The sequence below is a fragment of the Lepisma saccharinum genome, chromosome 3 (assembly GCF_977018435.1).
Source record: "Lepisma saccharinum chromosome 3, izLepSacc3.1, whole genome shotgun sequence".
NCBI classification, from domain to species: domain Eukaryota; kingdom Metazoa; phylum Arthropoda; class Insecta; order Zygentoma; family Lepismatidae; genus Lepisma; species Lepisma saccharinum.
In genome coordinates, this window is record NC_139231.1 from 40,882,343 (window position 1) to 40,906,587 (window position 24,245).

Below are 24,245 nucleotides of genomic sequence, written 5' to 3' on the forward strand. Positions count from 1 at the left end.
TTTCGCTCACAAAGGGATCCGCGAGCTCTGGCTGGCAAAGAACAAATCAGGGCCTGTATCTATCGCCCCTGATAGTGGATGGAAGGAGTCACATGCCAGCAGACGCCAAATACAGAGTGGAGGGAAATGCACCAGGATAAAGTTTCTGGCCTAGGCGTAACTTGGGTCCGAACTTTGGGAGGGGGGAGCAAATAAAAAAAATCATGCCTTCAAATATATAATCCAGGATTATTTTGATAAATTACTTGTTACTTTGCTCCTCAGGTTCCAGGAGTTTAACAAAAGTATCATTAACTTCTAAATTTTCATACATCTGAAAATTGTGGTGGGGGGGCAAGTGCTCCCTTGCCACTGCCAAGCTACGCCTATGTTCTGGCCTATGGTACCATCCTTTGTCAGTGTTCAGCGAAAATTTTCTGTCAACTGGATCTCGACACAATCGTGACCAAAATTTCTCGCACCATAAGTTTTCTGAGACACGAAGAAGAATATACTTAAATGCAGGGGGATTATGGCACGGATCACGCCATGGAAATATTTGGGGGGGATTTTTTCCTCAAAATAATATAAAATTCAACATTTATATATTTTTCTAAAATATATGTAAAAACATTTACATCTTTATGGTAGTTCTGGACATACTTTGGGTTCACCCCCGACTTTTGTGTGTGGGGGGGGGGGTTGTGATGGAAATTTGATTAAGTAAACAGTACAGCATTGGACACAAGTTGAATTACGTTATTAATTTTATATATATATATATATATATATATATATATATATATATATATATATAAATAGACTGCCAATGGAATTGAAACGGGTAGTAGGGTAGGTTCCTATAAGAGTACGCACTTAGTGTTTAAAGTCATATTACGAGAACGTAAACAAACAGAAACACAAAGCAACTGCACCTACTTCTTTAGTAGTATCTTTACACTCCAATGTTGTTCGATATGGTGATGATGTCATTATGCCTCTATGATTGGAAAGGAATAGGCTAGTTAATTTTTTGTAACATGCCAAAGATTTTTGTAAAAAATGATTTTTTTGTAGGAAAACGGACTTACAGCCTTCATTCTTTTCCGGAGTGTGCTCTCATTTACTCCCAGCGATGCGGCAATTTTCCTTTTGCTTTCTCCCAGTTGAAATCGCCTGAAGCAGTCATTCAATACTTCCTCCGTGAACACCTTGTTTTCCTTTTGTAGCCTGACATCTTTCCTGTTGATGAAATAATAACTATTGTCACAAAGTTTGTCTTTTATGTATGAATTTATGCACATAGGATACTGTACTTTCATTCTATTTGTGATTCAATCTATGTAAATTCTTCTAATTTTACAGAAAATTATTGAAAAATTGTGACCTCAGACTAGGGCATTGCATGTAGGTATGGGAAAAAAATATTTTTAAAAATTATATGGTGCACTCCTCCTATGTTGTTTCTACTGGCAAAATATGAATGCATACCAAATTTTAGGTCATTTGGTGATGTTTTGACCCCCGCCCAACACGATTAACTGATTTAGTTTATTAATCATCGTTTTCCTACACTAAATCATGACAAAAATGTTTGCAATATAAGACAGTTTATTATACAGAGAAGACAAACTACATATATAGTAACTAACAAGTATGGTAATAGTGTACACACAATCATATGAAATCACTTTACTGGATTTATGGTTTTGTGGAGGAGAGTGCTGTTAAGTTCTTTAATGTCTCTTTTTGAAAGTTGGAAATTTTTTTGCGGTGATATTCGACCACTTGAAATAAGAACTGTTTTTGTGTTTCATCATTGGTAACACTAGTTGAGAAGTCTTGGATTAGTTTCACAGCCCGTTCCGACAGATCATTCACCACTTTGACATGCCTCACATATGTCTCAGCTTCTTGGTAATTGGGATCATTATGCCATTCACTAACATGTTTTCTTAGCCAGTCGCCGCCAATTCCCATACTGTGAAACAAGAACCAGGATTTAGGCCCAATAAGGGATGATAGTTTTGTACTGTGGCTAAGAATGGGAAAAGTTGGATGGCCCCTTTCAAACTTTTTTGGTCGAGGAATTCGAAGCAATGTTCGAGCAATCTGCTGCCGTTCTGAAGAGGAAAGTCTGTTTGAAAATAGAGAGAACACAGCACATTCTTCGGTTAAGTACCAGAAGTGCCTTTCCATGGCTTTTATGGCTGCATTTGCAACTTGAGGATCATGCTTGCAATACTTGTTCAAGTCATGCCGTAGCTTGAGATCATTATACACTGCATCGGCACCAATGGATGAAGAGAGCCAGTTTTCATCGTAGAATAGTGCATTAAATTTGCATAGTGCTTCCAGTTTACTGATCATGTCCTTGTCATATCCTGCTTGAGCACTGAAAGCAAACATCTTTGCAGGATACAAAATGGATGGCATCCATCGAGCTTGATGCGCTGCTCCTGGTTTCAGCCAGTGTATTCCTCTTTCAGGTGTCTCACCCAGAAGTATCACATCAATTCAGCACACTCCCGAAAGTCAGCGCGAGGTAGCAAGTTCTTTCTATTTGGAGTAGAAAGTATTCTCTTCAGTGATTGTATAGAATTTTCTATAGTGAGCTTCAAACTCCTGTCTTTGATTTCTAGGATGTTAAAACCAGCTTCTGTGTTAATAGCTGACCAAATAGAGTCTCTGAATTGAATGAAATTGGTGTTTTCAGGACCTGATGTTGCACCAAACAATTATTTGTGAACTGAAGTCAGAATTATTTCAAATATGTGATGCCGACAAGCCAGCATAAACTACTTCTGGTCAATGAGGTTTTCCAGCCTAACACAAGCTCCAATTTTCCATCCTGAGTTTGAAGCTGTAGTGTCAAAAACAAGGAATCTCACATTATCTGAAATCTCCCACTCCTTTGCGAGGGCAAACGTAGCGCTTGCTTGTTCTTCACCTGTTGTGTTTGTAATTACAGGGATACCAAGAACTTTGCCTTTTTCACAGACTGGCATACCAGATACCAAAATCGCTAGTCTTTCTTTGTTTTCTTCTTTGAAGTCTGGAACCAGCTTACCATCCCAATGTAGTGTTGAGTGCTTCGGTGCTGTGAATGTAGCCTTAATTGCTTGCGCTGATGATTTCCTAACTTCTTTACCTGCTGTCCATGTGCTTTTAATAAAAAGAGTTGCTTTTTTCAGTGGAACTCCACCTTCTGTAAGAATTGCTCCCATGAATGCTGTTCGTTGACCAGCTGATAGATTAAGCCTGTCTCCCATGGTTGATATGATTTTGCTTGTAAATGGATTTCTGGGTAGATTTAAAGCAATTGATGAACTTTTTCTACGAAGTGTTGTACCTGTACCTGCTGCGCCACTGCTAGTTGAAGGAAATACGAACTCAGGATCTTCAATTACATCAGGTTCAGCATCCAAGCCATCCGAATGACTTGAATCAAGGCTACCAACTTTATCAAATTCTAGGCTAGTACTTGTGTTTATGTTTGTCTTGGTTGAAGCTTCTTCTTGGCGACGCTTCTCCCTCGCAGCACGCTCAATTTCTTTTTCGTTACGAGATAATTTCCTAATAACTTTTGCAAAGTATGTCTTATCAAAAACACCTAACTCCATTTTTCCACATGATCTTTGATCTTCTAAGAATTGCACATCTTCCAGAATCATTTTTGTAGTCCTACATCTGTCATGTTCTATAATAGAAATAGAATTGTCATGTGCTATGTCAAAGAGTAGAAGAAGAGATTGAGAAAGCTTTCACTCTCAGCTGGGAAGTTCTTCCTTGTTTTATGTTTCCGAAGATTTTCGTATTGCACAATTAATTTATTGAGTTTTGCTTTGGAATGTCCCGCTCTGACAGGCGTCACTGGAATGCCAGAAAGCTCCCAAAACTTTTCTGCCTTCAGGATAACTAATTTTATAACATCATCCCTTTTATCTTTCTGCATGGGTCCACGATTGAGAAAAACAAAGTAGCGAAGCACATCCCCATTGGTGGGCAGTTGAGATCCTTTTTTCGGGGTCAAATCTTGCAGTAAATTTCTTAAGAGCCACGCTTCAGACACTTCTCTATCATCCTTTCTAAGTACCGGGCAGTTTGGTGTGGATGAAATTGAAGGAACTGCTTCATGAGGTGGTTCTTTTCCCATATTTTCACTCATTCCTGCCTTGGTTACAACCTATAAAAGAAAAAGATAAAAGGTTACAACTTGTTGCCATGTTGTCAATGTCCGTAAAATGAAAAAAGTATATAAAATTACAAACAACAGAACAGACAACTATTTTTGAGGTGGGCGGGGGTCAAAACATGGCCTACAGACCTGAAAATTTACAGGCGATTATGTTTCAATAATAGTAACAATATGGCAGGGGTGCACAAGAAACTTTCGATTTTTTTTTTATTTTTTTTTTTTGCAATGGCCTACCTCAGACATCTTTTAAAAAATCAAGGAATTTTACTACGTAGAAACTGACCTGTACCTCAAGAGTACGCATGCGAACTCTTTGGGTACTGTTCAATGCGTACTCTTTGAGGACAACGCCACATTTAATGTTTGGTCACCAGACGGCAGAATCAATCAGACTAGACATGTGAAATCCACACCTATGTATTCTCAAGGCGTGCACAGATATTTACTATACAGATCATTGTCTTCCCGTTTTAGCGTTATTGTGCAGACGTTATATTCTACAAGCGTAATATTACACTGAAATTGCATTAAAGTACTTAACTGCTAATTACTCAGACCCTGCCAGCCACTTGTTACTTCCTTCATGCTCGTACACAACCTTCCGCACTGCTGCTTGCTAACGTCTAGAAGCTACCATCCTACAATGCCGCCAACTTTGGAAATTGGCACTGCGTACTCTTTCAAGACCGCGTACTCTTATAGGAACCTATCCTACTATGTATTAACGGGGATGGGGGGGGGGGAATTCAAATGTCCAATTCTTGGATTTTGCCCATCCTGATAATACATATTACCCGTTACAATTCTGTTGGCAGTGTATTCCTATTATATGTAACTCTTACATATTAGGCCTTAATTTGACACGTGAATTCTGATGAAGGATTGAGAATTAAATGTTGGAAGGCAATATTCAACTTGAATATCAGTGTTAAATCTTATATTATAGTCGGGATTTTAGATAGGGAGGGACTGAGCATTTAATTTTTTTTGGGGGGGGGACGACGACGGATATCCAACTCTTGTTCTATGTATGTGAAATAATAACTGAATGGGCAATCATTTATCCAATCAATGTGCTAGCTTTCCGTTATTTCGAAAATTTGAACGATTAAAATTATTAAAATAACATAGATAGGTTATTGTATTGTTATTGGACAGTTTAACAGGTTATTTCTTTCAAATAAAAATAAGATATTACGTATTCATCCAAACTTTGGGGGGGGGGAGGGTAATGCGTCCACTGTCTTGCGTGGGATGGGCACAACTGTTCTAGGTGAGTGGCAGATCAAGTATAGTGTGAGCTAAAGCTTAAAAAATACTTTCAATAATGTCGTAATAAAATACTTATGAGGATTATGACATGATTTGGGGGATGCGCCATCAGGGGGGGTATGGGCACCCCTGCTTAAATGTGTTTTAAAGAATATGTTGAATTTGTTTTGTTTAACGTCGCTTTTCTGCCACCATTGGCATTGGCATTAGGATGGATGGTCATAGATGCGAAGCGAGAGAAATGTGTATTTTTTGTCTATGTAATATGGAGATCCAACCCAATTTATGTTTCGATTTATTTTCAGCCATTTGTACGAGGACTTGTGGGAATGGTCATTGCGTCAAACCTAACGTCTGTGCATGTGATGGAGGCGTACAAGGACCGTCTTGTCCGACGGCGAAATCCGGTAAGTACTGGATCTTTAAGAATTTTATAAAATATAAATTTTCAGAAATTTCAACTTTAAAACACTGAGTTCAAAAAATTATTTTTAAAAGGTTGACGGCAAAACTTACACGAAGATTAGAAGCTTCTTACAGAGGCAGTGAAGTTGTTAAAAATCAAGACTCAAATTGCTCTAAATGGTTTGTAGAAAATACTGTGCTCACGAATCTCCCATCTTCATGAGGAAGATACCTGTAGAACGCTGAGAATATATACTGATTGAAAGATTTTGTCATTGTAATGCTGAGTACAGTTGGTTCTGATTCGAGTAAAGTCTATTTCTGTGAGTACAATGCAATGAAAGTGCAACAAGAGTGGAGATACACCACCGAGAAATTCGTCGACCCCGTCACAAAGTGTCGTATCTAAAAAGAAAAAGCGAAAGTTGAGATATTTCACCTGCGTGTAGTATATGGTAGTCCGCACAAACTGGCAAATCGACGTCCCTCAACTATCAGCCGTTTTCGAGATATTCAGTTTTTAGGATTTGTCAAAGTGTCGTATCTCAACTTTTTGTGAAAAAGTTACTGTCACACACTGTCGTATCTTGAGTTACGTCTATTTGTGACGAAAATTTTCCAGCACGAACTGAGATACGCCCTCCTGGGCCCTTGTTTGTAAAGACCATTTTTCTCAATGGAAGATAGATATTTTTGACTTTTGACCGAATTGTTGGACATATTGTTGCAAGTAAAAGGTTTTAACTTTGTCGGAAACACAAAAAGAAACACCAAAAGGCTTTACAGCCATAACAGTGGTACTTATGTACATGGTTTACAGTCTATTTACGACATATTTGTACTATTTCTATACTTGCTTAGCTCTAGTAATTTGTTACTAGAAAAAAGAAGCAAGATGGATATTTGAGTACAGAGGCAAGGCGGTTCTCGTCAAGAATGTTGTATCTACTAAAGACTTTAAACAAGTTAATCGTATTTAAAGCCAGATCAAAAGTGTAATCACAGATAAACGTACGCTAGTGTACAGGAATCGTAATCGCTATAGACAAGGGAGACAACGGAAATTCCTCATCTGGTAACGACGTTACTTTGTTGGAGATACAACGTCAAACAAAGAAACCTGCTTGAATTCAGATGGCGACTTCTGTGCTTGTGATACTAACAATCCTACTTGCATGCAACCATCACGTGGGTCCATGGATGTAAGAAACACAAGTAGTAAGTGTATCAAGTGTTTATGTGTTTAGTGTGCTGGGGTCACTGGCGTACGCAGGATTTTTTCGGGAAGGGGTTTCCCTTGTGAACTTGGAAGGTGCAGGCGCAGGAATATTTTTCATCTGGAGGGTACAAAATTCGTTCTCCATACATACACATACAGTGGCGGCGATTAGGGGGCGAGGGGGCAGGTGCTCCCCACTTTTCGCCACTGTTGCCCTCCTCCAGTTTTGGCACCTTGCCTCCTGGTTTTGGAACCCAATCGCCGCCACTGTACACATACATACATATATATATATATATATATATATATATATATATATATATATATATATATATATATATATATAGGAAATGTTGTGGCATGGAGAATCCCATTGTAGAAGAGCACACACGGATTTCCTTTTTTTCTTTTTCTTAATCGAAAGTTTACATAAATACATTTTATTTCTTTATTTTTTTGGAATTTATGGTTATTTTAAAAACAGATAATTCCGAAACATATAAAGCTCTAGACTTCGTTTTGGGCTCATTTCGAATGTGATGGAACTGAAAATGAGAAGTTTGTGATTTGAAAGTAGGGAACAAGCATGCAGGGTGCGATTTGAATTGGGGTAGGAGGGATCTCCCCATTTTGAACCATCAAATCTCTGGTTATGAATGACACATCTCAACCAGGGATCATTATGTCCAACCCACTTGTAAACTACATCGTACTTATGGTGTTCCAGTTGAATTCAATTGCATAGCTACATACAAATATTTCGTTACTTAATTTATGGCGACTGTGTACAGTGGCGCTAATTTATATGGGCCGTGGAAAAAGACGTCGGAACTTAGGACAGGTTTTCAAATCCGTCAACGAGATTTTACAATCTCTTCCCCCATATATATATATATATATATATATAGTTATTTAATATATGAATATCCCCAGTGGCTCATAAGACATAAGAGGAGGCCGAGAGGCCTCTATTACGGATTATTTTGTTACTTATAATTCCATTGAACTGTGCTTAATGCAAGAAAACTGAAATATTATGTCTTACGATAATTACCGCAAATTTCCGTCCCTGCCTGGTACTCGATCTTCGCATGCAGTTAGGCATGATGGTATTGAGGCATTCCTTTAATGTTACTAACATAACTGAAAACGCGCTACTTTTAAAAGGAGATGAAGTACACGTGCAAACGTACTGAGAAAATCCATGTTTCTGAAACTTTCTGATCAATGTGTTGCAAAGAAAGTTGCCCGTGTTCTCATTTACCATTTCATCATTTTATAAATCGTAGAATAATTTTAACAAAAAAGTCGCATATTAAAGAAGAATTACATGAATGAAAGTTAGAAAGAAATAATAGATTTAGAATTCACTTTTCTGCCATTTTTGGCTAATCACGAAGGCAGTCGATGAGATTGAGGCAATACGGTATCTTTTATTTTGTAGGCGCTCTGCTTCTAAAAAGGCGTAAAAGAAATGGCGCAAGATGGCACAAAAAAGAGACCGATTCTCTCACCTTTTACTGATATTTGCAAATCTCGGACTGCTATTCAGAGATTGAGATTAAAAAAAGAAACTCTCAGTAATTTTAGAGCATTTGATAGGCTAAAGTGTTCCAACGAAGACTTTCAAATGTAGTGTATGGTTGGAGGGCCGAGGTATCAAATATGGGTCAAGTGGCCACGCCACGCCAACAGCTTTAAAATTAGATATTTTGATCTGTAATTATCATAGCAGCTAGGTACTTGGTATTACGTTTGAACTTTACAAGACTGATGGCACCAGGGGAGATCGTCCCCCTCTCACCCCCGAGAGGTCTAAAATATCGATCATGCCTCGACCTTGCCACCTAATACGAAACAATTACTACTCCCAACGTAAAAATAAATCACCTGCTAACATAAGAATAAATGTTGTTACCTCTTTCTGAGGTCTAAAACTAAATCATCAGTCCTGAACATGACGTTTAAAACAAACAGTAAACTTTTAATAAAAATGTCCAACAAATAAAAAGTCCTCCCTTCCCACGAGAGGAGGTGGTTCATACACTCCAAAGTTTGCAGCTTTAAAACCCGAAAGGGCAGATGGTATATCGAGACGATACTTGTCTGTCTCTAATCTCGTCTTTTTCTGCCCTTTCACACAGAAAATGTAAATTAGTAAAAAGACGTAAGGAGAGAAATAAAACTTACCAGTCATTTGATTCTATATCAGGCGACTAAGTGCAGTGCAGTGATCTTCCGACGTGACCTTGCAGTCTGTGTACTTTCTGCAAGTGATTTACACGTTCATCTCCACAGTTATATCGCTTGGTGCGGAAAGAAATCCACTCATCACTACAATTTCCAGAGTAAATGCCGAAACATGCCTACTGCAGTTGTTCTACTCTGAACAATAACTGTGTCGTCTGACCAAGTCTAAATTTGGAAAGGGAAGGGGAGATTAACCTAGACTTGAATTTCCAAGAACTTGCAAGGTGCACCTATTCTATGGTCGATGAACTTTTTGACAGCAATGGGTCCTTAATGAAAGCTCGTGTTCGGAAAGTCCACCGGAAGATTTAAAGTTAAGCTGTCCTCTGTCCCTCTACCCCAGCGCATTGTTATATGCGAGCTTCAAAGCAAAACTGGAAACAGAAGCAGCGAATTCCTACGGGGATACTTGATTTGCAGAGACCTGACTGCGATGTCACGTGCTTCTTGCTGTTAACGGAAACTTGAGTGCACGTTCACAAATCTAGTACAAAAATATTTTTCCAAATATTCTTCAAAACCAAGATAAGTTGAAATAGATGTAGTCTCATCTTTAGGGAGTGACTGGGGGGGGGGGAGGTGGGAAGGCGAGCAAAAATGCAATCTTGCCCCTCCTCTGTGGTTTCTTTACATCAGGCAATAACGAAAGCATTTGTAGGTAGAAGCGGAATAACCAAAGAAGGAACGTTTAATTTTTGGCCAATCAGATTTAATAAAAGTTTACTGTTTGTTTTAAGCGTCATGTTAGTTTTAGACCTCAGAGAGAGGTAACACCATTTATTCTTATGTTCACGTGTGAGTTATTTACTCGTGCATATAGCACCGTGCCATGAAGACACATTTACGAAATGTGGTGGTAACGCCCACACATTCTCGATCTCGGACATTTTGGAGGTGATTTGATCAGCATCACGCTCCAGCCGCCTTTACCTCCCAAGGTTGCTCCCATTCCCATTCATTTGAGGCTGGTTGGGCCCCGTAGCCGCTTTATGCTGGGAAATGGCCGGAAAAATTCCCACCTTAGATCACCCACCCCGGGAATTGAACCCGGCTATCCGCGTGACAGTCAGACGCCCTACAGACTAGACCTCCGCGCCCCCTGGCATTCGTCTCGAATTGTTTTCCACCTTGAACTTTTAAGCTCGAATGCTCAAGCTTCGTCTACCCCCCTGTTCGGAGTCCTTGCATCCATGCAATGTAGTTGTAGATGGAAAATAATAGATTTAAAATTAAGCTGATCTCTGGCCCCCTCCCTCCCTTCCCATCGGGGTACACTGGGTTTATTTATTCACACCGATCGCACCTGTACATACAAACCCTGGTAGATGCAAAGGAAAACTGGAAACGAAGCTGCGAATTCCTAGGGGGATAATGAAATGTTACGCTTGATTTGCTGAGACGTGGCTGTGATTGTTATCTGCAAGTAGATTTTTCTGTCACATACTTCTTGCTGGTAGCTAAAACTTGAGTCCGCGTTCATTTAACATGTGCATTAACATAACATGTGTCTCATTTTTGGCACGTGACCGGGGGAGCAAAACGACTATCTTGCCCCCTCTCAATAATAAGTGGGGGAAAGTCGCCCCCCTTGCCGCCATGGTTCCGACGTCCCTGGCCGTGGGTTCCGAGCCCACCCAATAATTTATGTGATTTTTTGTGAACTTGAAATTCAAGTGTTTGAGTCAACTCAATGTTATTGAAAAGCTGGTGGCCCAGGCTATCTCTCTTTTAGATGCCATGCATTCGGTATTTCTTTTTCAGACTTCTGGTGTTTCACAAGTACTTTTGTATCGAATACTAAAACTGGGCTGTGTTTTTGACGTATGTTGGGTCGCTTTGTACTGTTCGAGCGCTTGTTGAGGTACGTAGTGTTTTGTTGTTTTAAAAAATAATTGGAAATGGTCCCCGATCGACTCGTGGGAGGTTCCGGTTTGAAAGATTGGTAAAACATTTGACAAAGTAGTTATTTATCATGGAATTTTCTATATTTTAAAACTCTCTACAAGTACTGAAGGTACTTTCATTGTATATGCAACACCGAATCCTTCAGTTCTTAGAGCAAAGCAAGAAATTGACAATTTTGAAACCTAGAAAATATTTATTCACCATATAGGAGAACGGAACAGTTGTTCAGGAGTGAGAGGAAATCCATACGTTCGGAAGCAATTGTTTCAATCTTTCGTGGGAATGTGAACAGCCGGGTTGAAGACTTAGGTTTATTTTCGCAATGTAGTCCTATTAAATGCACACCAGTGGCGGATGGTGGTCTGGCTCTATAGGTGTGCACTTCAGTCCCGCGTCCAGAATTGTTGTACCACCCTGTCAAATACTCGGATCCGGGTTTGCGTACATAATGATGCTAAATGTATTGAAAACCCAAATTTTGATCACCTTTCACTGAAAATGAGGCTATGACAGAGTTATATTTCATGATTTTTTTAGCACGGATTTTTTACAAATTTGAAATATTTCGGAAATTATCCAGCCAATCACGAGAAGAGCGATGTTATTGTGCAATACGTAATTCAACATTTGATAACCTGACAAAATCACTCAAAACATAGAAATACCGTTCTACAATATCAATACCATTGTCGATTTGCAAAATATTTCGTAAACATTTCGTCCCTCGCTCCGCTGATATTAATGAACAAGAAGAATAATAACATTGGCGCACACCAAAGAAGAAGCATCTATGTAGCTGTTGTTTATTTCGAATGATAGACTGATCGAACCAAGCAAATCAAGCGAAATCAAGAGAATAATAAATCTTAAAAGAAAATTACAGTACTCACTCAATCCACACAGCCCTGCTTCGTACTTCAGATTTTTTCCTTCCCTTCTGCCGTATCCATATATTACTGCAGTTCCTACAGGTTTTGTAGCTAACTTCCCTCCAAAAATTCAACAACGTTAAATATTAAGTCTCTGCTTTCGTTGTGTACAGTTTCCCTATTCATCATGAAACAAACACTTTGCACTGAAACAGGAACGACCATTTGACAGCGCTAAACAATTTTACAACGTGGTAACAGGCACACAATGCAAAACAGCTGGCTGATTGATGTACGCTCCCTCCGCGCGGGTTGATAATTCGTCTACTGCGCCATAGGGACAGTTTATTTTGGCCAAGATGCACTAAGCAAAGGTAATATCCGGCATGTTTAAAACACCCGTTTCGCTTTCAGTCGCCCATCTCCCCTTACCCTTCTTACCTGCCCCTGCTATGCTCGGAACAGGATGAGAGGGCCAATATACCATCGAAATTACCCTTTTCTTAAAAAAAAAAAAAAAAAAAAACCTCAATTTGCAATGATGTATGGGTTGCCTCGACTCCGTCACACGGTCTCGAATGTAATGGGTTTGCAACACTACATTTGCTAACGCACCGACCGATGCGTTCATGGGTTTTCTTATGATGCAAAATCCCCAGGCACGACGCCAAGCCAAAAGACCCAATCAAAATCCTCTACGCGACTGCTACAACAGCGTCAGAGAAACGAAACTCGCATAGTGCGAACGCGCCTAAGTCTACGCGGGTTGATATCACTGATCGCACACTTCTCCACCACCTCTCTTGGTGAAGCTGCGTGGGAACACTTGATGTTTCGAAGGAGATAGAGTTCAATGAATAGAATAAGTATAATAATAATAATGATTTGCATTACAGATTTATTTGGGTGTGTACGTGCGAATAGGCAGAAGCCGCTACTGATGCACACACATGGCATTTAGGTAAGAACGTGTGTTCTATGGTGACATGTTAGGTGAACTTTAATGGAAGCAAAAGCATGTCAGTAGTTAAAAGATTTTCACATCTACAAAAAAAATCTAAGAGACATGTCCACTCACTCAAGGATTATGTGCATTCAATTGAAATTATACCAATATCTAAAGCTGAACGTGAACACGAGTTCAATGCCTTGAATCTAATCTTTACTGAACAGAGCGAGATTAAGTATTCGCTTGAATGCATCATCAATTTCGGTGATACCCCATTGTTGGTGTTTTATTTTGATGAGATATGAGTTCCAATTACCATTTTAAACCTTTGTTTTAAAAGTTATTAAAACACAAAAATGGTTATTGGTGGTCATTTTAAGTTTTTTTCGACGTCATTACTGCCTTCATTTGAATTTTCAATTTTCTAAAAATTTCTGGGGGGCTGTAGCCCCTTCATCATAAACCAATTACCATGTTGAAGAAAACAGCCACTCTCTTTTGGATCAGCAAAAAATCCTGAAAATTTTTAAGTAATGGCTTTTCCACAAAAGTCTGAACAAGATTAGTCTGCAAAATTAACAAAAATAATGAAGCTGATAGACTAAGAAGGCAATGTTTTGAATCTTAGAACGAAAATGTTTGTTCCTTAGCAGCGCCTGGGATTGTTCTCTAATATCTGGTGAAGAAGATCAAATATTTTATATTATGAAATCTCTGATCTTCAGTTGAAAAGATAATTTATTGCAAGGTTTATTTCTGTACAAGAAACAAAATTGAACACAATCAACACAGTGTCTCGTTTAAAAAAAAAAAACTATCAATATTTTCTCTCTTCCTGTAATAATCAAAAACTGGTCCTATGCAATACTCTTTTCTCTAAATATTTTCAACATATCAGGAAGGTTGTTAGAATTAGACTTTAAAAAATGAAGGAATCTAGCATCTTGGAAATATAAATGGGAAAGGTTGTGCTTACAAAAGACTTCAAAACAGAAATAAGAGTGTAAAATGACTGTTGTTCATTTAAAGAGAGATTTCTACAAGTGGAATCTCATTATTGCAGTAACCAGTATTCGAATAACATTGGAATCTAGATTGAACTGTGATTAAAATGTATGTATGACACTTATCTCCAAGTGACCGCCAGGTCACAAGGCGCAAATTTCACAACATGAGTTTTGTTTTAAATTCACTTCGTGATTAGAGAGGCTAAGTGGACTGGACCTACAGTTTAAAGTGGGATACAAACCACTGTGCAATATGCCTTCACGGGAGTACTTTCACAAAACACGCCTAATAATTTAACAGTGTAAATATGACTTTATATCGTCCCAAAAAAATACTGTGCACTCTCTGCGGAATCTTTAATGGTTGAAAATGAAATCTGACCTACAGATCGTCAGAGTGCTATTGATAAAATATAATAGTTTCCTTGTAAAGTAAGTGAGATGCGTTGCATCTGATTTACAACAAGTTATTTACGTGTTCACAAGTGCCAGGAAACTGCACATGTTGTAAACGACGATTTGCTAACTACAGTTTCACGGTATACAAGTACTAAAAGCTGTAATTCCTGCTAATGTTATGAAGCCATCATGACCTCGTCAAAGTTTGACAGAAATGTTTATGAATCAAACACTGTGTTCGCTGCCAGTAGGATCTATAATTCCCCTTTCTCACCTAAATCAGATAAAAATAGAGATATGAATGTGCTGAAGCACAGTATCAATTTCTGCTTCTATTGTTGAACACTTTGTTTCAATAGAAATATTACAAACAATACTTTTCTTCAAATATTTTGTAACAATTTTTTTTCATTTTTTCATGGAAAAGCAAGGAGAAATAAAGTGATGATAAACCACCACAACGGTACAGCATTACAATAATGCGTAGTAACAACACGTGAATACACTAAAACATAATACAAGAAGTTCCTAAATGAAGTTTTGACGCACTTTAAAAAAATATGTCGTATCTCAAGCGTTCGGACATACCACACTCGTCACAAATGGTTGTAATCTTGTTTATGCCCATTTCCATACCACTAGATATAACACAAATTTTGAGAATGTTGTTTGGAAAGAAACTTTAATCTTCAGTAAACATGCATACAAGATTTTAATTTCAGAAATTAAATATTATATCTGTAGTAAAAGTTTAAAAATGTGTGAAAACCTTTAAATTGCTCTCCTGAAAAATTGCAAAAAATGAGATACGACAGTTTGTGATGAGGTCGACGACTTCAGGTCCCTATTCGTAACCAATAATTATACAGCTGAAAATTTAAGTTTACTTTCACTTCCACTTAGTACACCCTGGACTGCATTTTGCAGTAGGGTTGTGTGTGTGTTGTCCTGTGTTTTGTCCTTATGTGTGCCGAGTGCCTTTTTACAGCCTCAGCTTTTACCCAAGTAAAAATATTTTAGTATATTTTAGACCCCGTATAAAATGGCACCCAAAATTTCAAATTCAATCAATCAATCAAGTTTACTTTATGCTCCCATAGAAGAATTCAGACCGGACCTACAGTTTAGTGTTATCCGAAACGCTGTAACAATGTCTCTCCGCGGTGCTCGAACCCGGGACCCCATTATTAGAAGGAGACAACGGTACCACTACGGCATCGGCAGCACCTTGCAGAAACACGAGATAAATTTAGGAATTTAATTCGTCCATTTGGCAATCTTATGGCGGGACACTCTTGATAGATCTTTGCCCCATTAGACTGGAGATGATATTGCTAAGAGAGAAGACTTGGGTACTCTAACACTCGTGTTTTTTTGTTCCATCCTTTCTTACCTCGGAGACGCAAAAATGCACTTGTGCTGGTAAAACGTTGATGACAAGTTTATCGTATCTGGGGAAAGGTCATTGCCCCGACCGACCCGGCAAATTGCTGTAACATGTGTGTGTGTGTTCCGAAAAGATAAATATCACCCACCCAGATGCAGTCAAATTGCTTCGGAGAAGGCCAACTTCTGATCTGGGGCCGCTTCGAGTGGAGCCACACCTCCACGTACAGGGTTCAGGAAGCGGAAAAAACCAGCACTGGGAACTGGGCGGATTGCGAACAGATTATATTAATTTTTAGCTTCCAGCTCTGGAAATAACGGACCATTGTCGTCGGGCAGAACCTGTCGCACTCGTTAGATTTGACGCTGACCAATCGCAGACTTCCTGTACAGTCAAGCTCAATGTGTAGATGCAAATTGGCCATTACTGATTGCATTGCTGAAACAATGAAGATACTCCCTTTCCATATTTGCGTTTCACAGGAGGCGGGGGCGGGGGAGCGGGTCGGAGGTACCCCACTCCAATAGACTCGAGTATCTGTCAGGGATCATTTTGGCTGGATGTTATTTTCGAAATCCTAATTTATGTTCACGGAACCACATTGCACATCCATCGGTGTTTGAAATTAGCTGTCTCAAGTAAAATGCGAATGCAATTCTCAGTTTGAGACCATATTCATTTAGATTTTATCATGTTGCTAATTTTCGCAACTAAAAATGTTCATATGTTTATAAATATGATGAAAGTTTGCATGGTTTTATGGGTCTATTTATACATAACGTGGAATATTGATTAATGTCCTGTGCAATTGGATTTGCTCTTTCACGTACATTTCTTTGGGCGAACAAATTTGTATTGCACCTAATTGCATTTTGGTAATTTATTTTGTCGCCTTTCGGTCTCCCTCGTTTAATCACGACGATGAGAACGACTTGCAATTATACGAAAAACCAATCACAATAGACGCATTTTTCATGGATTATAACCTGAAATTCTCCAGCTTCACAACACCAGATTTGAACGGACTTAAATAAATTTGTTTTAATGTTCCCAAACGTGAAATATTATTTTTTAAAAATTCTGATGGCTTCAGTATCTTTCTTCCCTACGCGATTCTAAGAAAGCAGTCAATTTATATTTATGCGTCGTGCACTATATCTGTCTTTCTATTTTTTGCTATTGAACTCAACTTTGGTGGCTACATTTTCAGCTTTAGCACCTACACGTTATACCATCTGTGGTTATACATTAGTAGCAAGCTCGATCTTTAAACTTTGTTTTGGGCCTTAATTTTTCTCTATGCTAACTTCAGATTATGTTGTTTGTTGCTTCGAAAAAAAGTGGGCGTGCGAAACCCTAAATATTTGGTGGATATATAACTAGCTGATTTCCCGGCGTTGCCCGTGTATTTATTTATTCCAATCTTCTATTAGACAGGAAAATAATGAATTCTAACTACAATGTAAAATGTAACTATTTTTATTTAGAGGTATTTAAAAGTATAAGTACAGTATACAAATTCACTATAATATAAACAACATTTTTAGTTTCACCTCCATAAGGTAGAAAAAATAAATTGAACGGCATTGGGAGTGTCACTATTCATCTTAGCGACCCCGAAAGCTATGGATTCCACACTAATATAGGTCGTTTTCGATCATTTTTACATGTCACCCCCTTCCCACCCCCAGCCCTATGGGTGCTAGGGATGTCTTACCCCCCAGTATTTCTTTCCAGATTGTATGTGTACCAAGTTTTGTTGAAATTGCTCCAGGCGTTCGAGAGTTATGCCGGAACAAACATACATACATCCATTTTTATATATATAGATTTGTACACAGGGAAACATTTTCTTATCTAGGGTAGCAAGCAATACATTTTCGCCCAGAACATTGCTTCTGTTTGAATATAATGTGTTCCTGCAAACTATATACGCGCGTACTAGTTTTACTTGTAGTACAGAGGCGCAACCACGAATTTTTTATAAACTAGGATAAACGTACCAATAATAATAATAATAATAATAATTGTTTATAATAATAATTTTTATAATAATAATAATGTTAATAACATTATTATTATTGTTATTATTAATTTGCTTTATTTTACTTCGCTTATTGCGCCACTTTTGGCTAGTTTACGAAGATGGGAATGAGTGATGAGATGAAATTGATGAATGGACACTCACATTCATGCCCAAGCCAGAATTCGAACCCGGGACCAACATTATTTTTATTATTAGTAGTATTAGTAGTATCAAAGACGTTATTACCCACGTAAATTATGCAAAAGTTGGTGCTAAAGCATTTGTTCGAACAAACGATTTGAATTATTTTTTCAACACGTTCAATTTCACATTAATAATGGAAAACAAGCACACAAACTATTTTTGAAAGACAGAAAATGCATGATAAATGAATTCCAAATATAATTATTTTTTACATTAGCGTATAACTTTCATGCACGATATATGTTTCACATTATGCAACATGGAGCGACGTGCACACTAAATTGTGTACATATTCATATTATATAGCTACAACTATTATTTAAATACATTACACAACCAATTCATCCACATTACAATAAACCAACAGCAAAAATTTCATAAATTGTGTGCACTCTCCCTTTCCTCAAAACAATTGTTCATGCATTTAAAACAAAATCAATTAAGATAAGTCTTATTTCTCTGTCTGGTAATGTACAATGCATTACAGAGAACAATGATAAACTGCCAGCGAAGCGAGCAAGAACATTTTTGGATCCAATTTTTTGTCCAGGCTGACATCAATATTGATTTAATAGGGCGCAATTAATTTCATGGGACGCCAATGCATTCTCTCTTTTACAACTTTTGTGCCTCCCTGATGGTGTAGTGGTAACATCGTAGCCTTGTGATCAAGGGGTCCTGGGTTCGATACCCGGTGGAGGCACATGGCACAGTGGTTCGGATTCCACTTTTAACTGTAGGTCCAGTTCCGATTAGCCTTTCTGTGCGTAAAGTGAACTTAAAACCACAAATCAATCAATCAATTTTACAACTTATTTTCATTTAGATCGTTCGGCGCCCAGAGCCAACTCCTGCCGTCCCCTAACTACAGTCCTAAACTTCATAAGATTAAGAAAAATAGGTATTGCGAGTGAAGCGAGCAAGTATATATAACGAAAAGTACTTTTATTTTTTCATAAAATTTGAAGTTGTGGGTGGTAATTGCCCCCTGCAGGCACACTTGGCCGTCAATGTTTGCCCCCTTGCTCCCTCTAGAACTCATTTCCGTCCAAGGTGGGGGGTGCAATGCCCCTCCTTCCCCCCTGCTGACCACACGCCACCCCGTAACCGGTTGGATGATCTCCTACCCTCCCTTGGTGGGAATGTTGGTAGGTTAGCCTAGGCCCTCAATGGGCTGTTGGCAGGGACGTCGTTAGGGGGGGGGGGGGGCACTGGCCCCCCGAAACGTTCACGTGGCCCCGGCAAACTTTTCTACATTTGCTGAAAATTTTACTTTCATGACAAATATTGCAAAATAGTTTTTCAGTAATTTTTTCTTTCAGTTAGAAACACTGTTCTTAATTTGAGTGGCACGAACCCAAAACCACATTTCTTTCTCGTTTTCCTGGTTGTAGCTATAGTGGATGTCAGTGTAGGAACCTAGAACTTCGTTGTTTCTCGAAATTTTGAGGGAGCGGTCTTTACACCCCTAGCAGTCGCAGGTCAACAACAGGCAGGGTTGGGCGTTGAGTGTTGCCGTTGCGTCCAAACAATGTTTTGAGCTTTAGTAGATTGAAGAACGACCGCTTATGCAGCGGTAAACCACATATATGCAAACAGTTCCCGAATCAGAGCGCAATACACGCTAAATAAGTATAATGGTGGCAGGATGCCTCATATCTCCGGGTAAGTAGTATTATTCGCACCAAATATCTATTCTACTATTGAAACAGTTTAAAACACGCAACGTGTTAAAAGTAATTATCTTCACAAACTGTACGATTTCTCGAGTCGCATATTTTTCTCGAGACAGATTTTGAGAATCCTCCTTAACAAACGATGCCTCCCCGATTGCGCAGTGATAGCGTTGTTGCCTTGTAATCGGGGGGTCCCGGGTTCGATACATGAGTGGAGGTACACAGTGGTCCGGATCTTACTTTAAACTGTAGGTCCAGTCCCGATTAGACTTACTGTGCATAAATTGGACTAAAAACACCAACTCAACTCAACTCCTTAACAAACTTTTCGAAGAATCGAAAATTTAAACAAGAACAAGTAAATACATTTTTGTAATTTTGAAGTAAATTATTATTATTATTATTGTTATTATTTTGGGTATTTTTGGTTCGTATGAATCTGCCTCACACAGTAAGCTTATTTTGTTGAGTCAAGTACAATAACAAACCCTTGCAATAAGTCACTGGAAAGACATGTGAGGTTGCACATATATTTAAGCATCTATAAATATATAATAACCCGTGGTTCGACAGCCCTGGAAGGGCCTTGGTCTATCTCCCGACTGCCAGTCCCTCCCACAATCCTACCTAGAGGTGTGGAGATCTTTAACCAGTAATGGGGTGACGTGGGGTCAGCACGTCGAACCCCCAACCGTTATAGGGGATATCCGTAAAGAATAATTATATTCTTGTGGTAAGGAGTCGTTGTCATTTAACAAACTTTATTAATTTTTTCCATCAGCATTATTTCAAATGTAGTGACATACTGAACTTACCAACTTAACAAAGGCACATTGATTGCTAAATGAGGCATTTTCCTTGTGTTGCAGAGCAGGTTCAGTTTTTGGAGATTTGCAATGTTTTACACAGTCCGTTCGAAGAATTTTGAGAATATTGATGTTTTGTCAAAGGGACCACCCCCGAATAAATATCTGTGGATGTTTTACAGGTTTCATGGTATTTAAGAAGGTAATTTTTCCTGTACATCTTTCCTCCGTACAACATGTCTTTTGCCACTCAAACTGAAGAGCCGATTCATAGGTGCAACGACCTTGGCAGAAAGAAACTCTGATTGGCACCATGTTGACAAAAGACTCAAGAAGTCCCGCAACCGACAGAATTCGAAGCGCTCGGATCCTACGGTGACATACACTTTAGTTGAACACAAACGGATGCATTGGTAGGAAACGCAGTGATTTTATGGGCCGTCCCTTTCTGGGAAGTCGGGGACCTTTCGAAAACGCACTTTCCCTTCATGCACACCAGGGGGCCTAAGCCAGGTCACCCCCTCCCACAAAATCTTCTCTTCATCTGGCTCTGATTATCGGCCGCGCCGAAACGCACTGCAGGTAGCTAGGACTTTCTGGGTTAATTACTTTATGGTTCACCATGGACATATGCTTTTCAAATTGCAAGACAAAATTCTACTGTTTGTCCCTTTTCTGGCGGGAGATGAATGACAAAGATGTCGCGGTTCCTTCAGGTTCCCACACTCAACCCTTGTGCTCATAACCTGAAATGAAGGGAAAGGCCATAATAAGCCTTTGTAATATACCTATTTTATATCCTTCCTTGTAACTTTGCACTCATTTTCAAGAAAAATCTACTTCTTTTTGCCCTACTGTGTTGATTGGTCGGCAATTGATGACTGTCAGCTAATTCGAAGAACAGTTTGATCCAAGAAGTTGTTTCGTAGTTAGCTTCTGTAAACGTGAGATTCCGGTAGGATCACGGAGTGCTTGAGATCTCATTTTCATGCTTTGCGAGTGAAATTTCGATTGATTTGGTTCATTTTACTTCGCTCTTCTGCTACATTTGGCTAATTGCGAAGATGGGGATGAGTGATGATATGATTAAATTGATCAATGGACACAACAAACACCCTTGCTCAGTCCGGAATTCGAAACCGGCACACCTGGCATCGTAGCACAATGTGCTAACCACTCCGCCACGGGGGTAGGCGAAGTGAAATTTCGAGTGTGAAGCTGCCAGCTCGTTTTCCTCTCGAAAAAGGTGAAGTAGGATCGACTGATCAACCAAATGTCCAACACATTAACTTTCTAAATTGGTGTCCGACTACCACACAGGAGACCGCGTTTGACTCCCAGGGCGGTTGATCTCACATGTGATGAAGAATAAGTCACATTTCAATTAAGGAAGGAAACGAGGTATGTAGTCAACATTTTATAGTAGTGTGCATGCTCTAGAAATAATACGTTTCAAAATTCTGCATATTTTGTGATTTTTCTTTATTTAGCCTCCACCAGGGTTGTCAAAGGTCCATCTACCCATAAGTTCTATGGGTTTTATTGGGTTCCGTTGCAGGACCGGAACCTTTCTTCTCGCACAATTTAAATTCGGTCCTAGTAGTGTATTGTTCCACTAAAAAAAGTTACTGGATCGTATTTAAATTGATCCGGAAAAAAAATCCTGCACCGAATTTTAATTGATCCTGGAAAAAAGGTTCTTGGACAGAAATTCAGCCGCAAAACAAGGTTCCTGGACCGTATTTAAATTTTACCGAAAAAAGAGTTCCTGCACCGTATTTAAATTCATACGGAAAAAAGGTTTCTGGACCGAATTGAGGCCTAGAACCCATTTACACTTGCTGATTTTCTCTCCCGGATGTGAAATGAATTTATTTACAATACCTGGACCATTAACAACCCTGGGATTGTTAAAGATTAGGGAACGCATACATTCTAATCCCATTATAGGACCGGAATCTATTCTTTCGCACAATCTAAATTCGTACCAAGTTGCGAATTGTTTCATTTCAATACGGAACTTTGACCCTATTTAAACTGATCCGGAAAAAAAATGTTCGTTGACCGTAATTTAAATTCATCAAGAAATAAGGTTCCTGGACCGAATTGAAATTCATCTGGGAAGAATATTCCTGGACCGAATTGAAAACTTTACAAATGAAAAGGTTCATTACGGTCCAGAACCCATTTACGCTTGCTGATTTTCTCTCCTGGACCGGAATTGAATTTATTTAAAATTCCTTGGACCTTTAACAACCCTGGCCTCCACCCGCAAATGCAGACGCTGTGGCTGCTGCTTAGGCGGGAAAGTTGACTAGACATACAAATAAAATTTATCCAAAGGTATATAGCGAATAATAGTTGCTTACATAATAATATCATGAAATACGGAGAGCCAAATTATTTATCAAGCATTTTCTGTTATTTGCCTATCCTAGTGGGAGCAAAAATCATTTGCCCTTGCTGGTGAACTCGGTTCCTGCAAATTCAAGACGGCGTTTTCTAATTTACATTTCTATTTGGGCCGACAACTCCGTGTTGGAGTGGTTAGGAGGTTACGCTACGAAGCAGAATGTCCCGTGTTCGAATCCCGGCCTGAGAATGTGTCTTCTTTGTGATGGTCCTTTCATCAAGTTAATCTTAACTCATTCTCATCTTCACGATTAACCAAAAAGTGTCAGAAAAGTGAAGTAAAATGAACCAAGTCAATCAATAATTTCTGTTTCGTTATTTTACGCCGCTTTTCTACCTCTTGGGTTAAATGCGACGATGAGACTGAATGATGATCCGAAGGAATAGCGATGCGAGACATGATGCAACCACACCTGTCCAAGGTCCGAACCTTGGACCTCTGGTTTCGTAGTGTGTCATGCTCATGCTTCGGGAGTGGAATTCTTTGAATTAAAAACTATAAAAGTAGGGTGAAAGAAAACAACATTGTACTGTGCAAAAAAGCCATGTTTAGGTCCTCTAAAGAAAAGTACAGTTATTCAGTAAAATTAATTTTGAAGGACAAAGCCTCCGAAGTGTTTTTCCATTTGATGACGCGAGGTAATCACATCGAGTCCCATCTAGCTTTGAGAGTGGAATTCGCTTACATATTGATTTCAAGTAGCTTCTCAATTGTCCTCACGATGTTAGGCCATCACAGAAATTTTGGAGTTCCTACCAGGGATCGAACCTTGAAAGACTAGAGCGCAATAATTTGAGCGCGCGGGAATTTTGTTGTTTCTATTGCCATCACATATTCAGTTTTGCACGCGCAAAGAAGATTACTTTTAAGAAACTAGATGTGTGCATAAAATTTCATATATATCGTCATCATTCTCCAATGTGAACAGTACGACGCCACAAAAGACTCGTGCATGTCCCATAGAATAGTGGTTAAGGGTGTCGCCTTGCACTATTACCGGATTCGATTCTGGTATAAACAATATACATGGGATGCCTATCTTGAACTCATTACACAAACATTTCATTTTCGCACCGTTGTCATAATTGTACACCTGATTCCAGCAACCTTTTATATCTAAACCCACGGAAGAGAGTTTTCTCTAATTCTCAATTTTCTTCTAGCAAATTTACAAATCTAAGGAGTAACGACTAATGCCATTGTTCTTGGTATCTCAAATCTGACATAAGAGAAAATACATGGATTTTTAAAGACTGTCTAGATGCCATTAAGTTAATGCGT

At 38.9% G+C, this 24,245-nt stretch overlaps 1 protein-coding gene across 1 annotated transcript in view; it reads left to right on the top strand.

Annotated features, from left to right (window-relative positions):
* Window positions 1-24,245, top strand: part of LOC145984988 (fibrillin-2-like) — a 327,365-nt gene that overhangs the window by 119,201 nt on the left and 183,919 nt on the right. The window contains exon 3 of the mRNA XM_083118469.1: window positions 5,755-5,856. Within this exon, the coding sequence (XP_082974595.1) occupies window positions 5,755-5,856 (102 nt within the window). The remainder of the gene's footprint in view (window positions 1-5,754; window positions 5,857-24,245) is intronic.